Source organism: Myxine glutinosa, chromosome 8, assembly GCF_964187855.1.
Source record: "Myxine glutinosa chromosome 8, kmMyxGlut1.1, whole genome shotgun sequence".
NCBI lineage: Eukaryota > Metazoa > Chordata > Myxini > Myxiniformes > Myxinidae > Myxine > Myxine glutinosa.
The window spans coordinates 31,327,009-31,353,952 of NC_136268.1; the positions used below are offsets into that span (position 1 = coordinate 31,327,009).

Below are 26,944 nucleotides of genomic sequence, written 5' to 3' on the forward strand. Positions count from 1 at the left end.
TCCTCTAGAATTATTAATGGTCTTATCATTCTTTTTCAAAGTATCGTGGTCAATCACTTTTTCAAGCTTTGAATAAATTGCCAGGAGTAGAGGAGAAACTTTTGTTAGATTTACTTTAATGGATGTCTTTCCAGGTATAGTTAGAGCTCTTCCTTTAAATGAAATAGAGGGGCTCATGTTATTTTCCATAACTGGTTTTACCCAAAAATTTCCATATTTATCTTTGTTCAATTTAACATCTTTGACATATTTTTCTATATCTTCCACCGAAGTAGAGATTGATTGAAATTTGTCTTTTGTGCTTTGAAACATTGTATTTATTAATGAATAAACTTGCGTTTAGTTTAAGTAAAAATTTACCACATAAATATGATAAGTTCTGAAGGATATTTAGAATTTCCAGACTCTCCATATGATAAATTAGAGAATTGTCCGGCTTGTGATAGAGTGGGGCTTAATGATGAGGATTCATATAAACAATGTATTTTCTGTGATTTAATTTTAATTAATGATAATAAGAAATATAAAAAAATATATAACTCTTTTAAATTAGAACCAAAAATGAATTACTTTACAAGATTAATAAGAGAGATGAATGTTAAGTATTGTGATGATAATACACCATTTCTTTCAAGGGAAGAGACTAATTGTATTGAGGAAATGTATAAGGGTTTAATGATATTTATTATTCAAAATAATTTTAATGGAAATGTTAATACAAGATACTATATAAATAAAATAATGGATTATTTTGAAATTAAACCCGAACTCAGGATAAAATATAGAGTTTCTCAAATAGCTCAAAAAAAGTTGGATAACTTGTTTTCCAAATATATAAATGAATGATTTTTTACCCGTTTGGGAAAATAAGATAAAATTTAATAACCATAAAAACATTCCAAATTCATTGAGATGTCTAATAGTTGGTTCAAGCGGATGTGGAAAAACCTGTTTACTTTTAAAGATGCTCCTTGGTTCTAATTTTTTAGATTATGATAATTTAATAATTTTTACAAAGTCAAGTTTTCAACCCGAGTATCAACTACTCTCACAGGGTTTTAATGCGGGTCTTAAAAAGGAAGACATTATCGGTTTATTTAAACTTCAAAACAAACTAAATGATTATAATATTGATGATATAATACAATTATTTTGTGATACACAGAAATCAAAATCGAAACCCATAACTTGTATTCTCAGTGATAATACGGATGATATACCTTCACCTCAAGATTTAGATAAATCAAAAAAGAACCTTGTCATCTTTGATGATTGTGTTAATGAGAGAAACCAAACAGTAATGGATAGCTACTATACAAGAGGGAGACATTCTTCTTGTAATTGTATATATCTTAGTCAATCATATTTTCAACTCCCTCGACGCTCAATAAGAAACAATGCCAATACTTTTATTTTATTTAAGTTAAATTCAATAGATGTAAATAATTTTTGGAGAGATAATTGCTCTACGTTATGTAGTAAAAAAGAATTTGAAAATTATATGAAACACACGATTGGAAAATATAAATATATTGTTGTGAAACAAGATGAGATACTAAATGATATTTTTCAATAAATAAATACAGAAAATGAATACTGAAGAAAGAGAAAGAAAGTTTAAGGAACATCAACAATTAGTTTCAAAAGTTGTTAAACAACAGGAAGAGATAAAGAAGAAACGGAGACAGAAACTAACTGGTGAAGAAGCCTTTGAAAGAAAACAAGAGAAATTCTTTAAACCACTTTTGAAAACTCAACACCCTACAGTTCCCACGGTAGAATTTACTCCGAAAAAACTTCAAATGCTCAAAGATTTTAGTCAGATAACAAAACAAGAACTTGGTGAATTAGAATATGATGACGAGGGATTATTTCGGAAACTTGAGGAGGTAAATCAACCCCCTAATTATGTTGTGGAAGCTCTTCAAAACAATGAATATTCGGCGGGTTCAAAAACCAGAGCAGGTCTCATTCCAACAGAAGAACCAGCAGTGTTTCATCTTGTGGAAGAAAAGGTATTGATATTTAATGATGAATTGATGTTCTTGAGTTCTACTCAACCAAATGTTAAATTAACTCCAAGATTAATGTTTCTTCTAACAAACCCCGGATTCAGCGGTTCAAAATATTTTGAGGAACCACTTGATATGGAAAGAGAGGAAGATAGGGTATATATTGAGTTGCTAAATGCACTTGATTATGGAGTTTCTGTTGCTGGTAAAAGTAAGAAGAATGAGAAGGAGAAACATATTATTGATGCTTTAAGTAAGCTTGGTTCGGGTGTTAGTTTTCTTCCAAATGACCCATCACAATTAGTTAATAGGCTATTATTGTTGTTAGGTAGTAAGAAGGCTGGAAACAACAATTGTTTTAATGAATCCTCAGCCATTTTAGATCAGTTGATGAACATGAAAATAATTAATAAATGTCAATACAAAGATATTTTATTAGATATTAAATAAGATGAGAAGCACAATTCTTAGTTTTAATTTCACAACGAGCGATTACACAGCTTCATTCCCTTACCCACTACAACTTGACCCCCTTACCTCATATGAGGCATCTTTGTTGTCAATGGAAACTTACAATACCCTTTTTAATATCACAGAGAAAAACAACAAGTTTAGTTATAATCCAGGAAGTGGATATAAAACTATAACCGTTTCACCTGGAGCTTACGAGATTTCTCAAATATCTTCAGAAGTCTCTCGCCTTATGAAAGAAAAAGGTGATGAACCAAAAAATATTGTAATAGATATTCAAAAACACACTTCAAAATCAACTATTAAACTTAAAAATAATTATAAAGTTGATTTCACGATTGAAAATTCGTTTAGAGAGCTATTGGGTTTCTCTTCAAAAAAGATTGAAAATAACGGGACGTTTTACAGTGATAATGTTATCCAAATATCCTCCGGTATAAATTCAGTATTAATTCATTGTGATTTGATTGATGGTGCTTATAACGATGGAATAAGAACAAATACAATATTTTCATTCAGTGCATACTCAACCCCGATTGGTTATAAATTTAATATGGAACCAAAAAATCTTGTCTATTTACCTGTGTCAGGAAAAACCATATACAGAGTAAATTTTAGGATAACCGACCAAGATAATCGTATGATATCCTTTAATGATGAAATTATATCCATCAGAATTCACCTACGTGAAGTTTTTCAATAAATAAATAATGGTTATTGTGAGAAAACACGAGTTGGGAAAATATAAAATAATTACAGGGGAGGGCATGTTCCTTTCACCAGACTATACAAGGTATGTGGGTAGAGGATACTATAAACCTAAGAGACAACGAGGTGTAGGTCATCAATTTCGAAATAAAGGAGATGGGATAATTGATACTCTAATGGGTATTGGTTCAACCATCCTTAAACATAAAGACCTAATTGGTTCAACTGCTTCTGCCGTGGGCTCCGTTGCGGGTGCTATAAAGAGTATAAAAGATGCTCAAAAGGAGTCTCATAAATTACAAGCAATCAAAGAAATAAAAAAAGGTAAAACTCAACTATCTTCACAAGAACGACAAAAAATCATTAAAATACTTGGGTCAGGGTTTCAACAATTTTAATGCTATATAAATACAAGTATGGAAGCGATTGATAGTATCTATGATTTGGATGATACGATTATCATTTCAAACTCCACTAAAAAGGAAGACTATTTTAAGGTAAATGCTATAACAGGAACAGACTGGAATTCAAACGGAACAAAAAGTTTTGAAATAAATAATCAACAAACTTACTTGAATATAGCTGATAGTTTCTTGCTGTGTAAATTTAAATTCACTAAGGCTGCGAATAATACTAATGCTACACTCGTAAATGATTTCTTCTGGAAAATGTTTGACAGTGTCCGCCTGTATATTGGAACACAAGAGGTTGAAGCGGTTGATTATGTCTCTGCTACATCTGAAATGATGAAATTTACACTATATTCGTTTAGTGATAGAATGGGTAAGGGAGCTGTTGAGGGTTTTATTCCTGATATGTCAACGGGTACAAACGCAGACCCTGGTTATAGTCAAAGGAAGTCAATGTATAATGATGACGCAAAAGCTGAGAATAGTTTTACCGTAGCAGTACCTCTGAAAGGTATATTTGGATTTTGTGATTATGATAAAGTTTTGTATGGGCTTAAAATTAGATTTCAACTACAAAGGAATGATAATGTAAATAGATTGCTTTTTGGGGATGAAAATGCTTTTGGAGAAAATAATAAATTTGTTATTAATGATTTGTGTTGGTATATCAGTGAATATACTCCTAATCTTAAAACGGAAGAGATGTTAAATAGAAGACTTAACTCAAAGAAACCGCTAAATGTATCATACCTTAAAAGAAGATGTCAACACGTTAAACTGGAACACACTACCTACACTTGGAATTTAGGTGTTCTTCAAGGAAAGCCACGATACCTCTGGCTCATTTTTAAAAAACCAGATGGAGAGGACGGTACTAATAAGAATAATGCCCTGAGTGATAATGCAAAGGTGAAACAACTTCGGGTTTCTCTTGATGGCACATTTTATCCGCGAGATAGATTGGAAATTGATTGGGAAAAAAATGATTATGCGGAAGCCTACAAGTCCTACCAAAAGGTGTGTGAAAGTAATGGTAATAATGATCCTATTTTGGATATGGTTGCGTTTCAAAAACTTTATACAATCTACGCAATTGACCTGAGTTCTCAAAAGGAAACTATAAAGTCTAATCGAGTGGATACTTCTCTATACATTGAAAGAGGGGAGAGTGAAGAGGTTAATGCATATTGTTTGCTTTTGGAGGAAACAGAATTACAGATTAATACAGATAATGGTGTTATGATTAATATCACATAGGTTTTTTCTCATAAATAAATGGTTGGGGTATATGTTAATCAAATCAATCTTAATAAATTAACATCTTGTATTCAAAATCAAAAGCCTTGTATTATTAATGTTAATACAATTCAAAGAAAAGGAGCTGTAAGAATTGATGTTTTACTCACACACACACAAGTAAAAACACTAAATGATGTTGGATCACTTAAAATTAAAATGACGAAACCTATGTTAAAGAAATATTCAATAGACGAGTCAAGAGGAGGATTTCTCCCGTTTCTAATTCCTTTATTTGCTGGTTTAAGTGCGGCGGGAGCATTGACTGGTGGTATTTCAGCAGCGGTAAAAACTGCTAACGAAAGGAAGGCACAACTAAAAGCTCAAAAAGAATTGGAAAGACATAACAAGGAGTTGGAGAAACAAATTAGTGGAAGTGGTGTAATTGTAGATTTTGCTCAAAAACTTGAAAGTCTACCTGATAAAGCTAGATTGTTGGTTGGAGATATGCTTTCCTCTATCGCTCAAGCGGGTGTTAAACTAACTAAACGGGGTAATGGATTGTATCTTTCTCATAAATAAATGGATAAATGGTTTAAACAATTTGGAAAGAATACAACGTCAAATATAGAACTAGCTAAGTATTGTAAAACACTAAAAATTGATAATGTGGTTATTTGTATGAGAGATGAATTAACACATATAAATAAGAATACAAAGAATATTATTATGAATTTAGACACACAGAATGGTTCTCATTGGGTTTGTATTCATAATAGTCAGGATAAATATTATTTTGATAGTTATGGTATGCCACCACCTGTTGAAGTAATACAATTCTTACAGAATGGTGTTTATCAAACATTCCAAGTTCAAGAAATTAATTCTAAATGTTGTGGCCAATTATGTTTATATGTATTATTTCAACTCAACAATAATGAAAATTTTTATGATATCATTTTTTATCTAATATAAATGACCTATGTTGGAAAAGATGGTTCTATCTTTGGAAAATCCTCTCAGGATATTGATTTATCAAATTATTATACAAAGGCACAGGCTGAACGACAAAAATATAGTGTAAGTAAAAATATTAATATGAAGAATACTTATAAATTAATCAATTATCCAAACCCTACAGATGCGAATGACTTGATTAGATTCAGTGATTTATCACAATATATATCTTTAAAGAAAACAGCACGTTTTGTGAAACAAGTAAAATTTACAACCACAACACCTGGTTATACTGACCATACACCTTTCCTCATTGAATTTAACTACCTGCTTACAATTAAATTTTATAAAGAAGGACATTTAGTTAATATGCGAATTAATAAATGGGGGTATGATATGCCTGATTTAGGGTATAATTGGTCTTTTTCAATAAACATAGAAGACCTACATGATTTAAATCAGTCTCGTAAAGAAGAATATTATCCACTTGGTGAAGATAAGGATTTATGTGGAAGTACAATTAGTAAACAACAAATACGTGATTTTAAGAAAATAAAAATATATGATAGTATAGCGATGGTTCGCATGACAAAGAAGGAAGGTAATGAGATAAGGATAGAAAGCCGAGGAATACAAACCGATTTGGTAGTGGGAAGATGGGGTGGTATTACCTGTCATAATATTAATCTCACATATATTTCTGATACATAAATGGCAGGAAGAAGACTACAAGAGAATTATAATTTTTGTATTCAAGGATACCTACAAGAAAAGGGTGCTCGGTATTACATACCTTATGATTTGGAGCATATACATGGGAATTTTGTCATAAAAAACTGGCCTTATACTGATATTGTTAAACCCACAAATAGAGACTTGTTTAAAATATTAAATAAAAATGAACTTCTCAAAGTTATGAAATATAAAACTCTTTTAGAAATCGTCAACAAATCTTATTGGTATCCTATTATGAGAAAAATAATTATAGATACAAGAATATCTCAAAATCCAGATGAGTATATGTATAATATTCTTTGGGGTTCAAACTCAAGGGTAGCAAGGGATGAGGAAGGAGTTGAAGAAGAGAAGGAGGAAAGAGAGAAAAAGGAGAAGGAGGAAAGGGAGAGGGAGGAGAAGGAGGAGAGGGAGAAAAAGGAGGAGAAGGAGGAGAGGGAGAAAAAGGAGAAGGAGGAAAGGGAGAAAAAGGAGAAGGAGGAAAGGGAGAAAAGGGAGAAGGAGGAAAGGGAGAAAAGGGAGAAAAAGGAGAAGGAGGAGAGGGAGAAAATGGAGGAGGAGGAGAGGGAGCAAAGAGAGAGGGAGGAAAAATATAAAAAGATGGAAATCACTGAGATTCATAAAAGATTGAGTGTATTAAAGCAAATAAATCAATCTCAACGCACCGAAGAGGAAATTAAAGAATTAACAACTCTTATGAAGATAATGGTTTCAAAAATAAGAACGTCAATGTCTTCAATTTCAGAGATTTAAACGAGAAAGTGGTGAAGAAGAAGAAGAAGAAGAAGGAAAAGATTATGTGATTGATGATGTTGGTGTCATTGACTTTAGTTAGTTTTTATTTGTAAATAAATGGAGGAGAGAGTGAAGGCATTCCTTAGGATTCTTTATGTTTTAAAAATAAAGATTGAAATGTATATGTTGAAAACCAAAAAGGTTTTGATACTCTGTCGGAATTTTTCTGATAAATAAATATGAGTTATTGTCTCAAATGTAAAAAGAAAACTAAATCTAAAAATATCTCATGTTAAAGCTAAAAATAATAGAGTTTATCAAAAAGGAATATGTCAAGTATGTGGCTCTAAAAAGTGCCAATTCATCTCTCCTAAAAGAGGAGGAGACATACAAAAGTTTCTGTCAGGAAGTAAATTTACAACAACTGGAATTCCAGGGGAATTACACCTTCCAGGGTATTCTTTCTGTGGTCCAGGAACAAACTTGGATAAAAGATTAGATGAGGCTGACAATCCTAAACCTTGGTCTAAACCTACAAATAGGGTTGACGAAGTGTGTATGAAGCATGATATTGCTTATGGGAAAACCACTACGTTGACTGAAAAACATAAAGCCGACAGCGAAATGTTGTATAATTTGTCTTTGATACAAAATCCAACGTTGAGAGAGAAAGTTGATAGGTTTATTGTGAGAAATTTGATAAATGCTAAATTGAAACTTGGTCTTGGTTATTCCTCAAAAAACTATTAGGCTCTAATGATGCCATCAAGACTGAGGAGCTTTTGGCTGAAGAATTACACAAACCTATAATCACAAAGTTTAAAAGAAGGAAGGTTTATTCTAAATACACTGACCACATATGGTCCGCTGATTTAATTGAATTGAATAATGACAGGGGATACAGGTATGCTTTAACCGTTATTGATTTGAGGAGTAGATTTGCCTGGGTTGTCCCTTTAAAAAATAAAAGGGGTGATACTTTAATGTTAGCCTTTAAGCTAATATTTGATCGGGATAAAAGGAAACCAAAGAAGTTATGGACTGATGAGGGAACAGAGTTCTATAACAAAATATTCATGAAATTTCTTAAGGGGAAGGGTATTAAATTATACAGCACCTTTAATGAAGGAAAGGCAGTTGTTATTGAGCGTTTTAATCGTACTTTAAAAGAGAAATTATATAAAAAATTCACACAACTCGGTTCTCAAAAATGGGTGTATTTAATTCAGGATATTGTAGATAATTACAATAATACAGTTCATTCATCAACACAATCAAAACCATCAGAAACATTTACAAAATTAGAATATGAAAAGGAGATTAATTTGAGAAAGCCCAAGTTTAAAGTTGGTGATATTGTAAGAATATACAAATGGAAAAGTCATTTTGAGAAAGGTTATACACAAAAATGGACTCGTGAATTATTTAAAATCATTGATGTAATGGATACAGTCCCTTGGACCTACAAATTATATGATTTAAATGGAGAAGAAATCTTGGGTTCATTTTACTCACAAGAATTACAAAAAACACAAGTAAGCAGATAATACCCTTGAAAATAATAAATAAATAAATAAAATGTAATGGGGATACGTTTTTAAATCTGTGAACCCCAAACACAGAATCCCACAACTTTTTAGTTGGGGCTTAACTTTTGTGTGTGTATAATGGGGATACGTTTTTAAATCTGTGAACCCCAAACACAGAATCCCACAACTTTTTAGTTGGGGCTTAACTTTTGTGTGTGTATAATGGGGATACGTTTTTAAATCTGTGAACCCCAAACACAGAATCCCACAACTTTTTAGTTGGGGCTTAACTTTTGTGTGTGTATAATGGGGATACGTTTTTAAATCTGTGAACCCCAAACACAGAATCCCACAACTTTTTAGTTGGGGCTTAACTTTTGTGTGTGTATAATGGGGATACGTTTTTAAATCTGTGAACCCCAAACACAGAATCCCACAACTTTTTAGTTGGGGCTTAACTTTTGTGTGTGTATAATGGGGATACGTTTTTAAATCTGTGAACCCCAAACACAGAATCCCACAACTTTTTAGTTGGGGCTTAACTTTTGTGTGTGTGTGTATGTGCGAGTGAGTCATAATAATATACAAACCCTAACCCAACCCAAGCCCTAACCCAACCCCATCCCTAACCCAAACCCATCCCTAACCCAACCCATCCCTAACCCAACCCCATCCCTAACCCAACCCCATCCCTAACCCAACCCCATCCCTAACCCAACCCCATCCCTAACCCAACCCCATCCCTAACCCAACCCCAACCCTAACCCAACCCCATCCCTAACCCAACCCCATCCCTAACCCAACCCATCCCTAACCCTCACATTCAAAATCCCAACCCTAACCCAATCCCATCCCTAACCCAACCCCAACCCTAACCCTCACATTCAAAATCCCAACCCTAACCCAACCCATCCCTAACCCAACCCCATCCCTAACCCAACCCCATCCCTAACCCAACCCCAACCCTAACCCTCACATTCAAAATCCCAACCCTAACCCAACCCCATCCCTAACCCTCACATTCAAAATCCCACCCAAACCCTAACATAATCTTTCTTTTCTTCTTTTTTAAATACGTATTTCTTTTTTTTTTTTTCCTCTTCCTCCAATTCTGTCTTTCAAGGCTTTTAAGTTTGAAGAAGTAGAAATGGGAAGAAAGAATTTTCCAGCATTTTCTTCCTCGAACTTTCTTGATATTGCTTAAATCAAGCGTCATTAAATAAAGAACATTGTTCATTGCTTTAGAATCCAAAGAGTCTCCAAGAGGAACCCCACAGGTAGAGTCTCCAAAATAAAACCAACTTTCCAAGTTCCCAAGGTATAACCACATTCCTGTTGAGCCTCCAAGATAGGTATCACATTCCGAGTCATCAAAACAAAACCCCCATTCCGAGTCTCCAAAAATATAACCATCTTTCCAAGTCCCCAAGGTAAAACCACAATTTTCAGAAATATTGGGGGTTTCCGTGATAAGTCTCACATAGTATAACTGCGGACCATCAGGGAAAACTTCCCTTTCCCAATTTTTTAGGGTTTCTATGATGTGTCTCACATAGTATAACTGCGGACCATCAGGGAGAACTCTCCTTGCCCAATTTTTTAGGGTTTCTATGATGTGTCTCACATAGTATAACTGCGGACCATCAGGGAGAACTCTCCTTGCCCAATTTTTTAGGGTTTCTATGATGTGTCTCACATAGTATAACTGCGGACCATCAGGGAGAACTCTCCTTGCCCAATTTTTTAGGGTTTCTATGATGTGTCTCACATAGTATAACTGCGGACCATCAGGGAGAACTCTCCTTGCCCAATTTTTTAGGGTTTCTATGATGTGTCTCACATAGTATAACTGCGGACCATCAGGGAGAACTCTCCTTGCCCAATTTTTTAGGGTTTCTATGATGTGTCTCACATAGTATAACTGCGGACCATCAGGGAGAACTCTCCTTTCCCAATTTTCAGAAATTTGTGGGTCTCCAATGTATGACTTGTATTCTGGCTCATCAAGGTAGAACTTGTTCAGTGGGTTTTGTTTTGATAACTCACAACAAGTATCATCATGGTAAAACTCTTTTTCAGGATTTTGTGGATCTCCAAGGTATAACTCTTTGGCTGGGTCATCAAGGTAGAACTCGTTCTGGGGGTCTTGGTTGTTCAAAATGTCTTCAAACAAAAAAATAACTTCATCCCAAGTTGTGTTAAAAGCAGAATTTTCATTTCGTATCTCAGATACAATTTCCTGTGAAAGAAAATAACAATGTATTAATTTAATACAATATTTTTTATTTGTATAAATCAAGCTCTATGAATATTAAAATAAACTTTGTTAACTCTTATACGAGTCTCATCTTAACAAAAAAAAAAATTAAATTAAATAAATAAATAAATAAATAAACAAACTTACCTCCATTGATAAGAGGTTCGAGTCCAGTTCATCAATCTGAAGGTTGAGTTCTACACAGGTAGTAGGACTCCATGGAATAGCAAAGTTATCCCATTCCATTTCGGCATAGTAGTCCATTCTCAAGTGAAGCAGAAAGCGTGTTTGAAAAAGCCTGTGTGGTCGGTGCCTTTTATAAGGACTGGGTGTGTCTTCCTGTGGAAATTCCCTGGGCGTGTCTTAACTGGAAATGATGTGATGGAAATTCCCTGAAAATGATGTAATGTATTACCTGGAAATGATACAATGCTGAAGAGTTTATAAAGTGGGTGGGACTTAGCAAAAGTGGGAGGAGCTTAGCAAAAGTGGGCGGGGCTTAGTAAAAAGTGGGCGTGGCTTAACAAAAAGTGGGTGGGGCTTAGTAAAAATGGGCGTGGTTTGCCAAAAAGTGGGCGGGGCTTACCAAAAAATGGTATGTGGCACTGGAGGTGCTCAAACAAGAACATTGAGGGAGGTTTACCATTTTATCTTAGCTCAGTTAAAATATCTTAATAAAGAACCAAACTCAAACATATTTTTTGTTAATATATTAGATGGTGAAGAGAGTTGTAGGAGAATTAAATTATTTCCCACGCATAAACAAATATTTGTAGGGTCGTTGTTTGAGTGGGTTATATTCACCAGATGATATTAAGAGTAAAAGGTTAAAAGGTCCATGAGGTCAGAAGGATCACAGGTGTTTAAGTGGTCTAATGAATAAGGAAAACATGTCAAAAGGTTAGAAGGTTCGTAAAGAACAGGGTGAGAGAAATATAGGTGTTTAGGGGCAATGAGGGAGGGAAAGAATTAATATGGAAGTGAATGGGTCAATGTTTGAGTGGGTCAAAGATTAATCTGCCAGATGATATGTAGAAGAAGGATGATAGGTCTATAAGAGAAAACAAATATTTGTAGTGTTTGAGTGGTCTAATGAACAACATTAAGGATAGGTACTACAGACAAAAGGTTCATAAAGATGAGGGTGGGAGAAATAGAGGTGTTTATGATTTTTGAAAAAGACAAGGGGGTAAATGACATTAGATAGGGATTTCCCATGTTAAACGGAGGTGTCCCAGAAGCAACATTATTACACTACTGACAGCGATTGGTAGAAAAGGGACAAATGCGTAGAGTAGATGGAATTTAGATCTGGATTCCAGCATTATAAGCCATTGCCTCAGATAACGCCAGACAGGCCGATGCAAACAACACGAATGACTAAACATAGGGTTAAACAGTTTGTCCTCTTAGAACAATTATTGTCTACAACTGTCTCGGTGGCCCGGCGGTGCTCAAGAAACGATGAGCCTCAAACAGGAAATCATGAGTGAAATAGCGGAGGAGTGCACCTGTTATGGATTTTGGTTCACAACCATGTTCACTGAACTGTATTTGAACCTCCTGCCGGAACGTGCTCAATGTTAGTTGAGCCGTTGACGCAAAAAAAAAAATATATATATATATATAGTGACGTACAGTACCTGAGCTGTCTATCGTGATGTATAGATTTTGTGACAGGTGCGTTGTGCTTAGCTTTCAAGATCCAGAGGGGAATAAATATGGAGCATTTTGCCAAGCCAAGCAACCGTGAAGCTGAAATTGCTTTTCTTCACAAGAGAACACCCACACGCGCACGCACAACAAGACCTTTGCCTTCAAATAAAATACCCAAGTACCTTTCCTAAGATACAAATTGATCAGACTCAGTGTTATTTCATTACTTGCAGACCACACCACCTCTCCTGTCCCTTCTTTAGTAAGGACACATGGTAGATCTTTCCAGAAAACTTCTTACCGCAAAACTCTGTGCTGCTGAGAGCAAAAGGAAGGCAGAGGACCAAGAACAGGAACAGAGCAGGAAGACCCATATTGAAACCTGGAATTGGGGGACAAAAAAAAAAAATCACAATGTAAATTTTATTCACTTTCATGAGTCGTGACTGACACGCATGTACGCATATGCACATCCTTAGTTTACCTATGTTACTGAAGAATCACGAAATGATGCAATCTTGTGAGATTGTGAATTTTTTTTAAATTCAAATTCAAGGAAGAGCTAGAATACTGAATGGATGAGGATGCGACATAACAAAAGAAACAGGAGAAAGAGAAGGGGGAAACACCAACAGCAGGGCCGAGGGACAAAATAGAGGGAGACTTTAACAAATGAGGGAAGTGGGGAGGAAAGGGGAGGACGCATGGGGTGCACGGCATGGATAGAGAAACATACTAAGGAAGGAAAAACTGGAAATTTGGAAGGAGGTGTGCTTGGGGTGGGTAGGGGGTTAAAAGGGGTAGAAAAGATCATGGTTTTGGATGGAGGGGATCTGACATGGAGCTGAACAGCTATTTTAAAGACCTGGAAGGAAAAATGACATTGAAGAGAATGTGGAAGTTGATTCCACAGGTAGGAAAACACAAACAAATGAGTGGAGGTGAGCAGTAATCCTGGGAACAGGGAAGGCAGAAAGAGATTGGGAGAGGAAGGCAGAAAGAGATTGGGAGAGGGACGCAGAAAGAGAGGGGGAGGAGGGACACAGAAAGAGAGGAGGTGGGGGGACACAGAAAGAGAGGGGTAGGGGGAACACAGAAAGAGAGGGGTAGGGGGGACACAGAAAGAGAGAGGTAGGGTGGACACAGAAAGAGAGGGATAGGGGCAACACAGAAATAGACGGGTAGGGGGGACACAGAAAGAGCAGGGTAGGGAGGACACAGAAAGAGAGGTAGGGTGGACACAGAAAGAGACGGATAGGGGGAACACAGAAATAGAGGGGTAGGGGGGACACAGAAAGAGCAGGCAGGGTAGGGGGGACACAGAAAGAGAGGGGTAGGGGGGACACAGAAAGAGAGAGGTAGGGTGGACACAGAAAGAGAGGGATAGGGGGAACACAGAAATAGACGGGTAGGGGGGACACAGAAAGAGCAGGGTAGGGAGGACACAGAAAGAGAGAGGTAGGGTGGACACAGAAAGAGAGGGATAGGGGGAACACAGAAATAGAGGGGTAGGGGGGACACAGAAATAGAGGGGTAGGGGGGACACAGAAAGAGCAGGCAGGGTAGGGGGGACACAGAAAGAGAGGGGTAGGGGGGACACAGAAAGAGAGAGGTAGGGTGGACACAGAAAGAGAGGGATAGGGGAAACACAGAAATAGACGGGTATGGGGGACACAGAAAGAGAGAGGTAGGGTGGACACAGAAAGAGAGGGATAGGGGGAACACATAAATAGAGGGGTAGGGGGGACACAGAAAGAGAGGGATAGGGGAAACACAGAAATAGACGGGTATGGGGGACACAGAAAGAGAGAGGTAGGGTGGACACAGAAAGAGAGGGATAGGGGGAACACATAAATAGAGGGGTAGGGGGGACACAGAAAGAGCAGGGTAGGGGGGACACAGAAAGAGGAGGAGGGAGGACACAGAAAGAGAGATAAGCACTCTATCAAGCTGCGGATGAAGGCCTTGTAGGTGGATAGGAGCTCAGGTGTGCCAAGGAAGGACTTGTACGACGGAGGATGCCCAGTACTGGCTGGCTTTGGAGGCTAACTTTGAAATGTGGTTTCCCCAAGAAAGATAATGGCTGAGAGTGAGACCCAGGATTTTGAATGACTGAAACTTCCTCAAGAGGATTATTAAGAAAGTTGTTGGTGGCGGGAGGGGGAAGGGGTTTGCCAGACGGTTCTTTTGGATAGAGATAGTAAGAATGTGAGATTTGTCAAGATTGAAAGACATATTCCAAGAGTTTGACCATCTTGTGATTTTGTCAAGGTCCGAAGAGAGGGGAAAGGCTGCCGCCTTCCTGTCTGAAGGATGTGGGATGTCACGGCAGAGGCTATGCCGAGATGAGAGGGTGGAGTCATCAGCAAATAAATAAAGGGGATTTTCCAGAGTCAGGGAGATCATTAATGAAGATCAGGAATAGGACTGGGCCCAGAACACTGCCTTGGGGTACTCCAGCCTTGACACGGAGAGGAGATGAAAGGATTCCATTGAGAGCCACATGTTAGCTACCAGAGTAGAGGAAGTCAATAAGCCATATGTGGAGTTGGCCTTGTATTCCATAGGCAGAGAGTTTGGAAATAAGATGGGATCCCAGACTGTATCAAAAGTATGATATGCATCCATAGAGATGGCCCTGATCTCATGTCTGACATTGACATCCATTGAAGCAGGACGTATAAGGTGGATTGACCTAATCTGAAACGAAATTGGTGATTTGGGATGGGGTTGTTGGAGAAAAGGAAGGATTTCATAACAGTGGTGATGATGGATTCCATGACATTGCTGATGATTGCATGGAAGCTCATAGGTCTGTAGTTAAGGGGATCAGTTTTGGCACCTTTTTAACTCCGCCACCTGAGGTGGATGGAGTTGTGTTTTCACATCTGTCTGTCTGTCTGTCTGTCTGTTTTTTTGTGAGCAAAAAAGTTATGAACAGATTCGGATGGAATTTGGTGGACAGGTTGGGTGCGTGACAAGGACTAATGGATTCGATTTTGGTGAAGATTTGGATCTGGATCTGACAATTTTAAAGTGATTCTTCACCTTTGAGAGGGAACAGGGAAAATAAGGGAAGGGGGGAGGGGAGGGGAAGAAAGAGGAAAGGAGGGGGGTAAGAAAGGAGAAGGGAGGGAAGGGAGGGGAAAGGAAGGGAATGAGGGAGGGGAGGGCAAGGGAGGGGAAGGTATGTGAAGGGAGGAGAAGGGAAGTGAGGGGGTAGGGGGGTAATGGAGTGGCGGGGAAGGTAGGGCCATAAAATATGAGAGTTTGGAACTTAACAAAGCCTCAGGCCATTTGCGGATGGCTTGGGCGGTGTTTGTGCCTTTCGTAGTATAGTAAAACTTGTAAAAAGCCCGTCAAAGATGACGAGTTGGAACAGTTTATTCGACAGTGCAGCCTCGTGAGTGTGCCAAAGTTTTAACACCCAGCCGAGTGTCAGGTGTGCTTATATTTTATTTATTTACTCGCAGGAGTACCCGGCGTTGCTCAAGCGAAAAAGAAACATTAACATATTTGAAATGACGTCAAATATAGTGGAAAAGCAATTACATCCAAATCCGAATCCACCACAAATGTCATATCATCATTTTACCTTTTCGTTGAGTATATGCTGGTGAATGTGCCGTTCATCACGTTTCTGAGTTAAGTATGATGATGTTCAGGAAGAAGAAGCCTTACCTCCAACTTCGATCGCTTCTGAAATTGTTTTATTATTTGTGCTCAAATGTCTGGCGATTGTTTTGTATTTATTTATGTGAATGTGTACTTGTATATAATGTCATTAAGCAAAAAGGTTTCGGCACTGTAGAACGTTTTTTTTAAATCCAAAAAAAAAACCTTTTTTCCCTTTTTTTTTGCCTGAAACACTCCCAGGCACTCACTGATGAACCTCTGAAAATTTGACGAAGATCCGTTCAGCCATCTCTGAGAAAAGTGACAGTCAGACACCAACGGCTCTCTTATATAGTAGATTTATTAGACATCCTACGGAGGTACATGAACACTTGTTTTACTCTGCGCTCGATGCACATCACGCGCAGCGAATTTCATCTCCCCGAACCTTGTATTTATTGTTACTAGTGAGATACCCATGCTACGTGCTACGCACGGGTGGGAGGCCATAAGCAAACAGACAATGCAGAAACGGCGAATGCTAAAGCATGAAACCAATAAATTCCACATTCCTGTAGCACCTTCAGTCGCACGTCAGACATGGACAGCAAGTTCATGAAGAACTTCCATGAAAAACGTACCGTTCGCAAACAAACAGGTACGTGTGTTCCATTCCCAGTCAATGGCGAATCTGCATATGGCGATCCGTGAATTTCACGTTTAGAACGTAAAACCGTCACTGCATTTCGTCATTCACTTGAAATCGATATCTCTTTTTTCATTCTAAACAGCATAACTCCAATCACAAATACACATCTTACTATAATTCACCAAATGTCTGTCAGTCTGTTCGAAGGTACCGTAAAAACTGCTGAACCGATCGCAAAGATATTGTTGCGAATATGGAATTTGGCCTCCATATCCGCTTGTAAATATTCCCCTATTTTCTCCAATACTCCCCAACTTTCCCCGATCCCCCATTCCCTAGTCCCATTGCATGTAAATAACAATCAGTAGAGCCGACCTTCCCCTTATTCCCCCATTAAATGTCGTGCCCAGGTCCACCGCACCACACGTAGACAACTTTCGGACATCTTCCTAGTTATTCTTATTCTATGTCAGTTAAGGCCTCGTCTCCATTAATTATGACTCTTCGTTGCACCAGAATGTGATTATATGGCATCAGTAGTGAGTTTAGGACCTTTCCCATACCTCCTTCCATCTTCTTCCCCAACAATTACAACAACAACAGAGGAGATGGCGGCGGAGCGGGGGAGGATGCGTCCTCACACCGGCTCGATTAGCGCCATAGACCATGCGCTCCACGGGGTTACCACGAAGGGGCTCCTTGTCAGCTCCTCGTCAAGGGCGGAGCCTGGTAAACCCCCCCGCACGCACCCAATGAGAAGCAACGTGCCGATTCCACGAGGCGGAGCTAACGAGCCGAGGGCGTGTCACTCCCCGCCGGATATACGCGGCCCAGCGCCGGATGTGACGTCAGATGCGCCTGAACTACGGAGAGCAGAGGAAGCCACCGCCACCCCCAGCGCGACGATACCTCCCCGCATCTTTGGACCGGACCGTACTGGACCCTGCTTTGAGCCAAGAGTGCACCTGGAGCCATCGCTACCCGCCTGTCCTTTCCATCAATCCCCGTGTGAGTCAGCTTTGTCCCGTTTATCTGTCGTCTGTTGGGAATAATATAAGATTGTGTCTAAGTGCTTGTCTTTCTATGCTGTACCTCTTGTAGTTGTAATCTAACCTTCCGCCTTAATATAACCTCCTCCGGAGGTCTTGAGAACTGAACCCCTGGTGTCGTATTGTGTTATTGTAATCCAGCCGGGTGTCTTCTTTTTCTTATTGAGCCAGCATCGCGCGACTAGTCAACGTTCGGGCACAATCGGGTAACTTGTGCAGACGTGGTCATACCATAAAACCGCTCGGTAAATAACATCCAAGCCACGTCTGTAACAATTGGTTGTCAGGAGTTAGATTCGAACCTGGGACTAAATTTATTTAGCCCAAATTTTGGACACCAATTGTGTTAGTACGGTAACAATTGGTGTCGAGGAGTGAGATTCGGACCCGGGACTAAATTAGTTAGGCCCAAATTTTGGGAGGGAAAATCGGTTCGGAGCGCGTACGGCGCTCGACCAAATCGATCCGGAGCGCGGTCCCGCGGTTACTGCGCTCGACGAAATTATAACAGCAAAATTTGGATTGGTGTTACGAAACTCGAATTTTGAAAGTCGCGCTATGGCGGATCAAGACGGCTGGGGTCCGGTAGGGGAGAGTGAAGCAGGGTCGGTCCAGGACCAAATTGAGGGACGCGAGGAGAGCGAAGCAGTGAGGGCGGCAGGTTCGCAAAATAGCGCCGTTACGCACGAAGTAGCGGGCGCGCAAAATGGCGCGCTCGCTCACGTGGTTGAAGGGTCCCAAAATAGCGGCGCCGCGGAGGGCGAGCCTGCGGTGGCGGCTGGGGACGCTGGGCAAACCGGGTTTGACCTCAGATTATTCTTGACCCAACTGAATGCAAAAATGGATAGGATGGAGGGCCAAATGGGGGTAATGAGGGACGAAGCGAGGGATTAGACAAGACCCGGTGAGGGATTAGACAAGAAATTAGAGGGGTTAGACAATGGGATAGAAGGGGTGAAACATGGGTTAATGGGGGTAGAAAACAGAATGGCCGCTCAAGAGAATCAAATGGAAGGGATGCAAAAGGGGTTAGAGGGGGTAGAAAATAGAATGGCTGCCCAGGAGAATCAAATAGAGGGAGTGAAAAATGGGTTAGAGGGGTTAGAAAACACCATGGAAGGCAAATTGAGGGACATGAGGGACCAAGCAGAAAGGGAAGTTAGCCAAATGGGGCAGCAGATAGAGGGGGTCAGAATGGGGGTAGAAACCAAACTGGATGCTCACAGGGAGGAAATGGAGCAGATGAGGGTGGCATCTGGGCAGGAGATGCAAGTGATGGGAGAGGAGATCAGAAGAGGAGTGAGTGAGGAGGTCGGAGGAGTGCGCGAGGAGGTGAGGCACTGTAAGGAGCGCATGGAGAAAGAGGTGAGAAAGGGGACTGTAAAATTGCAAGGTGGTATAGAGGAGTTGACGCTGGGAGTAGAACAACTGACAGTGGGACAAAAGGAGTTGGGGGACCAGGTAAAGAAGAACACAGCGGTAATAGAGGGTTTAAAATCGACACAGAAGGAGATGAAAAAGGACGTAGGGGTAATTAAAAAAGAGTGTCAGACGGTACATGAGGACCTGACGAGGAAAATGGACAAGGTGGTAGAGGTAATGGAGGTTAAAGAGCGGGAGGTGCGGGAGCACATAGAAAAAAATAAAGTGGAGTTAGAGGAAGAACTTAAAGGGGCGCACGAAGAGATGAAGGAGATGAAGCAAAAATTAGAAGAAGTGGAAGAAGGGGTGAGCGAAATTAAAAAGCGACGGAGAGAGGATAAGAAAGAGATAAAAGAGGAGGTAAAAGAATTGGTCCAGAGTCTGTGTTCGGATCGTGATGATGTGCTCATTAACCGGATGAGGGATTCGCAGGTGATGGAGGAGAAGCGAAGAGAAAGAGGACCCGGTGTAAGTGGTGACCAATATGGTCGTGCGTATGATGCGCCAGGTGATTTAATAAGCTTGGGGGTCGAGATAGACCCGGATGTTCGTGAGAGGCCAAGAGTGAGGTGTATGGCTGGTCCGGAGGGTATGGAACGAGAGGTGCGAGGTGTGGGTGAGCAAGGTTGTGGTGGTGGTGGTATGGAATGGGTAGCGGGTTGCGGAGGTGTGACCCATGCATCGACACCAACAGGGGTAGTTGTTGGAGGGACCGGGGAGGCACGAGAGCCCCTTGGGGGTAGTGTACTGTGGGGGCCCGGCCGGTTCGGCCCCGCGCTGACCCCGCAAGGGGCGACGCACGGGGTCCGGCAGGCGGGCAACGACTCACATACGAGGTGGTCCCACAAGGTCCCGCTCGCGCCGTATGACGGCAAGAGTGATCTACGCGCGTACCTGGCGCAGTTCGACTGTGTGTGTAAGGGCAACGGTTGGGGTGAGGACGAAGGTGGAGTACACCTGGTGGCCGCATTGCGCGGCGCGGCGGCGGAGGTGCTGACGGCATTACCAGCGGGTGCTCTCACCCTGCCAGCCCTCCGCGACGCCCTAATTAATCGATTCGGCATAGAACAGCAGAGCGAGCTTGTTAAAGCTCAGCTCGCGCTGCGAAAACGCAAGCCCCAGGAAGCCATCGGGGAACTTGCCCACGACATTCGCCGCGCAGTGGGGATCGCACATGCTAGCATGGCAGCGGATTCCCGGGAAAGCCTGGCGCTGGACCATTTTATCCAGGCCCTCCCGGATATTGAGCTCCGGCAACAGCTCGCCATGTGGCGCCCGCAGACTCTGAGCCAGGCGGCTGACGCTGCGGCCCGTTGGGAAGCAGCGAGGCCCCTAGCCCGAGGGGGCGAGCGTCTCGCAATGGCGGTCCGCCAGGTGGGACCCCCGATGGAGGGCGGACCCCTTAGGGGACCCGCCCCCGACGTGGGTCCTGACCTGGCGGGCATGGTCCGGAGGCTGGTGGACCAGCGCCTGGCGGGACCTGGACCATGGCAGGCGGCCCCGGAGGTGGCCCGCGGTGGACCACGAGCGGGTAATCCAATTCGGACCTACAGGGGGGGGAATTTGGAATTCCGGAGGCAAGCACCTTATCAGGTGAGGTGCTATACCTGCAACCGCCTGGGCCACCTGGCGCGGCACTGTCGAAACGCGCGCCGGGATGATCCCCGGCAGTTGAGGTCCTCAACTCCGCCCAGGGGGGAGCGGGTTAGCCGACCCCAGACACCCCCCCGCCAGACCCCGGGAAACTAGAAGGTGTCGGGCACGTAGGGCGGTGTTCGGCAGCAGAGGATGGAGGAGAGCCCTCATTGACGCGACAGGTCATTTATTGTGGCCAAATTGGAACCGGTAGCCTGACAATTAGATGCAAAATTGCCGGCGTGGGGGTAGACGCCGTAGTGGACACAGGAGCTAGCGCCACGATCATCAGCCCTGTGGTCCTTGATTCGAGCGCAGGTGGCTGGGATAAGATCCAGCGCCTGCAAAATTATCGTTTGCAGCTTGCTACCGGGGTAACGGCCCCGATCATAGGGCGTGGTTCTGTGACCCTCAAGTTAGGGTCGGTAAGGAGGGAGATAGATGTTTGGGTGGCGGAGGTGTGCGACCCATGTTTAATAGGGTTGGACCTGTTGACTGCCAGCGGTTGTAAAATCGACTTGTGCCGGGGGATCCTGCAGGTGGGAGTAGAAGAGCTGCCGTTAGGGGGAGTGAGCACGGCCGAGAGAGCGGAGCTGGAGGCTTCCGAGGCCGTGACCATCCCCCCAAGGGCCGAGGCGATAGTGCCGGCCCGGTGGGCAGCTCGCCCAACATGGCAGGAGTCCTGCGGCCTGGTCGAACCGGTGGCAGCGCAGTCCATACCGGGTTTAATCGTGGGCCGCACCCTTGTAAAAACGGACGGACCGGTAGTGGCCGTCCGAGTAGTAAATGTGAGTACAGAACCACGCACTATAGTAAGGGGCACGAGGGTAGCTGGCTGCACCCCAGTTGAGGAAGTCGCGACAGTGAGGGGCGAGAACGTCCAGCCGAGCCGACCCCGGGGGGAGCCTTCAATAACAAGTAGGAATTGGCCCGATCCCATTTGCGAGATGGTAAATCGTAGTAGCGTAGAGTTGGGAGGTACCCAGAGGGAGGCCTTACACAAACTGGTTGGGTCCCATTTGGACCTCTTCTCCCTGTCCACCGAGGATATTGGACGTACGGGCCTGGTGAAACATCAGATCCACACCGGTGAGGCCCGGCCTATTCGTCAGGCCGCCCGACGGCTCCCTTGGAGCAAGAGGGCGGAAGCTGACGAGCAGGTTGCAAAAATGCTCGACGCAGGTGTGATCGAGCCCTCGGGAAGTCCTTGGATGTCACCTGTTGTGCTGGTCAAAAAGAAGGATGGGACCACGCGGTTCTGCGTGGACTATCGCCAGCTAAACAACGTGACACTCAAGGACTCATATCCCCTGCCAAGGATTGATGACACCCTCGATGCCGTTGCGGGCTCAAATTGGTTCACAACTTTGGACCTCAAGAGTGGGTATTGGCAGGTGGAGATGGATAGGGCAGGGAAGGAGAAAACGGCATTTTCCACAGGTAAGGGACTGTATCAGTTTACTGTGATGCCGTTTGGTTTGTGTAACGCCCCCGCCACCTTTGAGAGATTGATGGAGCATGTACTAGGCGGCATGCCATGGCAATCATGCCTGGTGTACCTGGATGACGTCCTGGTACATGCCCAAACGTTCCCCCAGGCACTAGCTAATTTGGACCAGGTGTTCGGGTGCCTCAGACAGGCAGGGTTGAAGCTGAACCCGAGTAAGTGCACTTTGTTTGCAAGAGAGGTGGCCTATCTAGGTCACGTGATTGGCCGCGAGGGGGTAAAAACAGACCCAGACAAAATTAAAGCGGTAGAGGAGTGGCCCGCACCACGTACCATCAAAGAGGTGCGGGGATTTTTGGGACTCTGCTCCTACTACCGGCGCTTTGTGGCGAAATTTGCGGAGTTGGCCCGTCCCCTCCACCGGCTTACGGAGAAGGGGACGCGATTTAATTGGACACGGGAGTGCCACGAGGCCTTCCAAAAATTGAAGGGGTGTCTAACATCCGCACCCCTTCTAGCTTACCCCACTGGTGACGGGACATTTACCCTGGACACGGATGCGAGCCAGGAAGGATTGGGCGCAGTTTTGTCTCAGACACAGGAGGGCGTGGAGAGAGTGATTGGTTATTATAGTCGGGCCTTAAGTAGGCCCGAGAGAAATTATTGCGTCACTCGCAAAGAGTTATTGGCTATGCTGGCTGCCATGAACCATTTCCACCCGTACTTGTACGGGCGGAAATTTTTGGTTAGAACTGACCATTCCTCCTTGCAATGGCTCCTTCGGTTCAAGGAACCGGAGGGCCAAATTGCAAGGTGGTTGGAAAAGTTGCAGCAGTACGATTTTGATGTGGCCCATAGGGCCGGGAAGGCCCATGGTAATGCGGACGCACTCTCTCGGCGTCCTTGTCTGGGGGAAAACTGTAAATTTTGTGCGAGACACGAGGAGAGGGAGCAATTGGGCGATTCCGCCCCGATTCTCGTCGTCCGGGCAACCCGGGTGAGAGGGCCAATTTTGCCACTAACCGCGGACGAGGAATTTGGAGAGTTGGCTTGGAGCACGGCCCAGCAGGAGGATCTTGTTCTGGGGCCGGTGTTCCAATGGGTCAAATTGGGGCAAAGACCAAAGGGGGAAGAGGTCACCCCCCTCGGGGCACAAACAAAGGCATATTGGGCTCAGTGGCAGACCCTGGAATTGAAAGGCAACATCTTGTATCGCAAGTGGGTGGAGGTTCCCTCTGATCGAACTTCCTGGCTGGTGATAGTCCCTGACAAATTCAAGAACGTCATATTGCAACAGGTGCATGGTACCCGCTCCGGCGGCCATTTGGGCAGGACAAAGACAATATCTCGGGTCCGCCGGAGGTTCTATTGGGTGAATATGGGGCGCGACATACAGGACTGGTGTCGGAGATGCGACGCCTGTTCTGCCAAAAAGGGACCAGCACGGAGGATGAGGGCCCCCCTTCAATTACATCAGGTGGGGGCCCCCCTTGAGCGGGTGGCTATGGATATTCTAGGACCGCTGCCCCGCACCCGCCAAGGTAATAAGTATATCCTCGTTGTAATGGACTATTTCACCAAGTGGCCGGAGGCCTACGCCCTCCCCAACCAAGAAGCAGGGGTGGTAGCGCAGGCCTTCGTGGAAGGATTTGTGTGCCGGCATGGGATTCCACAGGAGTTGCACACCGACCAGGGACGAAATTTTGAGAGCAAATTGCTAAAAGATGTGTGCAGTCTCCTGTCAATTCGGAAAACCAGAACAACGCCTTTAAGACCTCAATCTGACGGGATGGTGGAAAGATTCAATCGAACTCTAATCCAACAACTGGCACTGTTCACCACCACCCGTCAGGATGACTGGGACGAACATCTCCCTTACTTGCTCATGGCCTACCGAACCAGCCAGCACGGGGCCACCGCATGCAGTCCAGCGTTGCTTATGTATGGGCGGGAGTTACGGGCTCCCGCCGACTTGCTATGCGGTCCCGTGCCAGACACAGTGGTTAACCCGCCGAGGGAGGGGTACGCACGTCACCTAGAGGAAGGCATGGAGCTAGTCCATGCCTTCGCCCGCCGCCAACTCCATCTGGCGGGGGAAAAGATGAAGCGCAGGTACGACGACCGGAGCCAGGGGAGTCAATACGCTCCGGGGATGAAGATTTGGTTCTTTAATCCCCGGAGGCGAAAGGGAAGGTGCCCAAAACTCACCTCCCCCTGGCAAGGCCCAGGAGTCGTCCTGTCGCAAATCTGTGACGTGGTCATTAAGATCAAAATGGGGCCACGAGCCCTCCCTCGGATCGTCCACGCCGACCGGATAAGACCTTACACCGGCGAGCAGGCGCCCCCGTGGATTGCCTCGGCTTTAGATGCCGAGGCGGGACCCAGTACCTCTGAATAAGGGGGGCTTATTAGTGCCAGAGGACTGGGGGGATTGAGGAGCGATAGGCCCGGTGGGAAAGGGTGGCATCCCTGCCACCTTTCCCATGGGGGGGCAAAGGAGCACTAGGTTTATGGGGTGTATGGCAGTGAAAACTAGCCCGGGTGGGTTAGGATATATCGTGTGTAGGGATCTAGAGATTGACATTAGGTAACGTTAAGATTAGTTAGTGACTGATACCTGTAGTGGGGACGCAGGTAGATTAGTATGGATGATAATGACGAGGGAGCGCAATAGTTTAAAGGGACGACTGGGAAGCGCAAGTTTCAGAAGGGAGTAGTTAGCTGAGATGATGCCGTGTGTGTGAGGATTGTACAGGTGTGATTGCACAGGTGTGCAACTGGACAGGTGTGTGGAGCAGTGTGTGAGTAATGAGTGTTGTGGATCAGCGCGAATGCGCCTGGGGAGAGAAGGGTGCAGGTGGCACCAGGTGTGAGAGCACAGGTGTGCAGGTACAGGTGTGTGGAGAGAGTTGGAGTGAGTGGTACGGAGTGGTGTGCATGGTGCGAAGGTGTGGATGGGGGAAGAGTGGACCCCTTTCACGAGCACCCGGGGCGGGTAGTGTAAGTGTTAGGTAGAGGGTGCAGGTAAATTGTGGTTGGATATTGGCATTTGTGGTGCGGTTGCAGAATGGTGTTGTGAATGGGTGCATTAGTGTTGTGGAAATGGCTGGGCGTGTAGCCTGTTAGTGTGTGTAGTTGGTTGGGCACTCCACCACTGTGAGGATGTCGGCCAGGTGAGGCCGCAGGTGGGCTCTGGGAGCCGGTAGTTGTGAGTGGGTGCCTGAGGATCCCGGGTGTGGATCGGGCAGCCCAGTGCCAGAGAGGGCACGGAGTGGGGAGAGTGCCAGAGGGCCTTCCCCAGGTAGTTAGGTTAGGGCAAGGAGCAGGTAAGCTCGGAGGCAACTGCAGTGGTGGAGGTGTGCAGGTGGGTAGACCCACTGGGAGAGGTACACGCCACAGCCCAGAAATTGTGCGAGGGCACCGGGAGATGAATCGGGGGAGTGAGACCCCAAATTGAAGAGCACCACAGTTTGGCCAATGGGAATTGGTTTTTAGAACCCATAGTGTAAGAGGGCCAATGGTTTGGCCGGAGAAAGACCCCGGGTAGTGTAAAGTTGTTAAAATCATTTAGGAGATAGTTAGGATTGATGAACCTGTCGCACCATACGCAGCCACTTACCTGTGGTGATGATGATGACTCCACACCTGTGTTTTCTTTGGTTGTGTTGCAGAAATGAGAATTGCTGTTGGATTTGTGAGACGCATCACGACGTGGATGAGACATTGGGGTGATTCCATCTCTCCCTCCCTAGGAGGGACTGATGATGAATTGGTGATGGCAAATTTTGATGTTGAGTTGGAGATGGCAAATTTTGATGAGAGTTGAAAATGGCAAATTTGATTGGTTAGGAGGGAGAGAAGACGAATTTGGTATATGGGAGGAACGGGGAAGACAGTAGGGATGTTTGTTGATTTGTAAAGTAGATGTTTATGGGTAGTGTTGTGTTTTGTGGATACAGTAAGGGGTAAGGGAGGGGCCATGTAGGTTACCTGGTGGGGGGGGGGGGGGGGGGGCGTACGATAGGAACGTACCTGTCTCACCTGGTTCCCATGTGCCCCCAGGGTGCATCACCTTACATTGCGTGCACTTTTGCGCCCTTACCACCTTACTCACTTGTCTGCTTCTTTTGTCTCCCACCTCCGAGGATCTGGCTTTGGGGTAGAGAGAGAGGAGAGAGAGGTGCTGGCTGCGCAGTTGTGGGCCTGCACTTTCGCTGTTTGCTGCCGGGATCGATACACCATATGGACCGCAATGTTTGTGGCCACCCACAATGGACCGCAGTTCGTTTGCGGCCAAGCACCACCCGGGGATGGACCTATGGGTCAACGTGGCACCTATGCCATACAGGTGAACCACTTTTAGCTAACACCAAGTGCACCACAAGAAGAGCAAGAGACACCTGCAGGGTTAGGGGTTGTCG

The 26,944-nt window shown here is 43.8% G+C and overlaps 1 protein-coding gene across 3 annotated transcripts in view; it reads right to left on the reverse strand.

The window, feature by feature from the left end:
- Nucleotides 1-26,944, reverse strand: part of LOC137432370 (uncharacterized) — a 67,037-nt gene that overhangs the window by 31,251 nt on the left and 8,842 nt on the right. For all 3 annotated transcript variants that reach the window (XM_068124245.2, XM_068124246.2, XM_078783134.1), the window contains exon 2: nucleotides 13,008-13,088. In XM_068124245.2, the coding sequence (XP_067980346.2) occupies nucleotides 13,008-13,088 (81 nt within the window). The remainder of the gene's footprint in view (nucleotides 1-13,007; nucleotides 13,089-26,944) is intronic.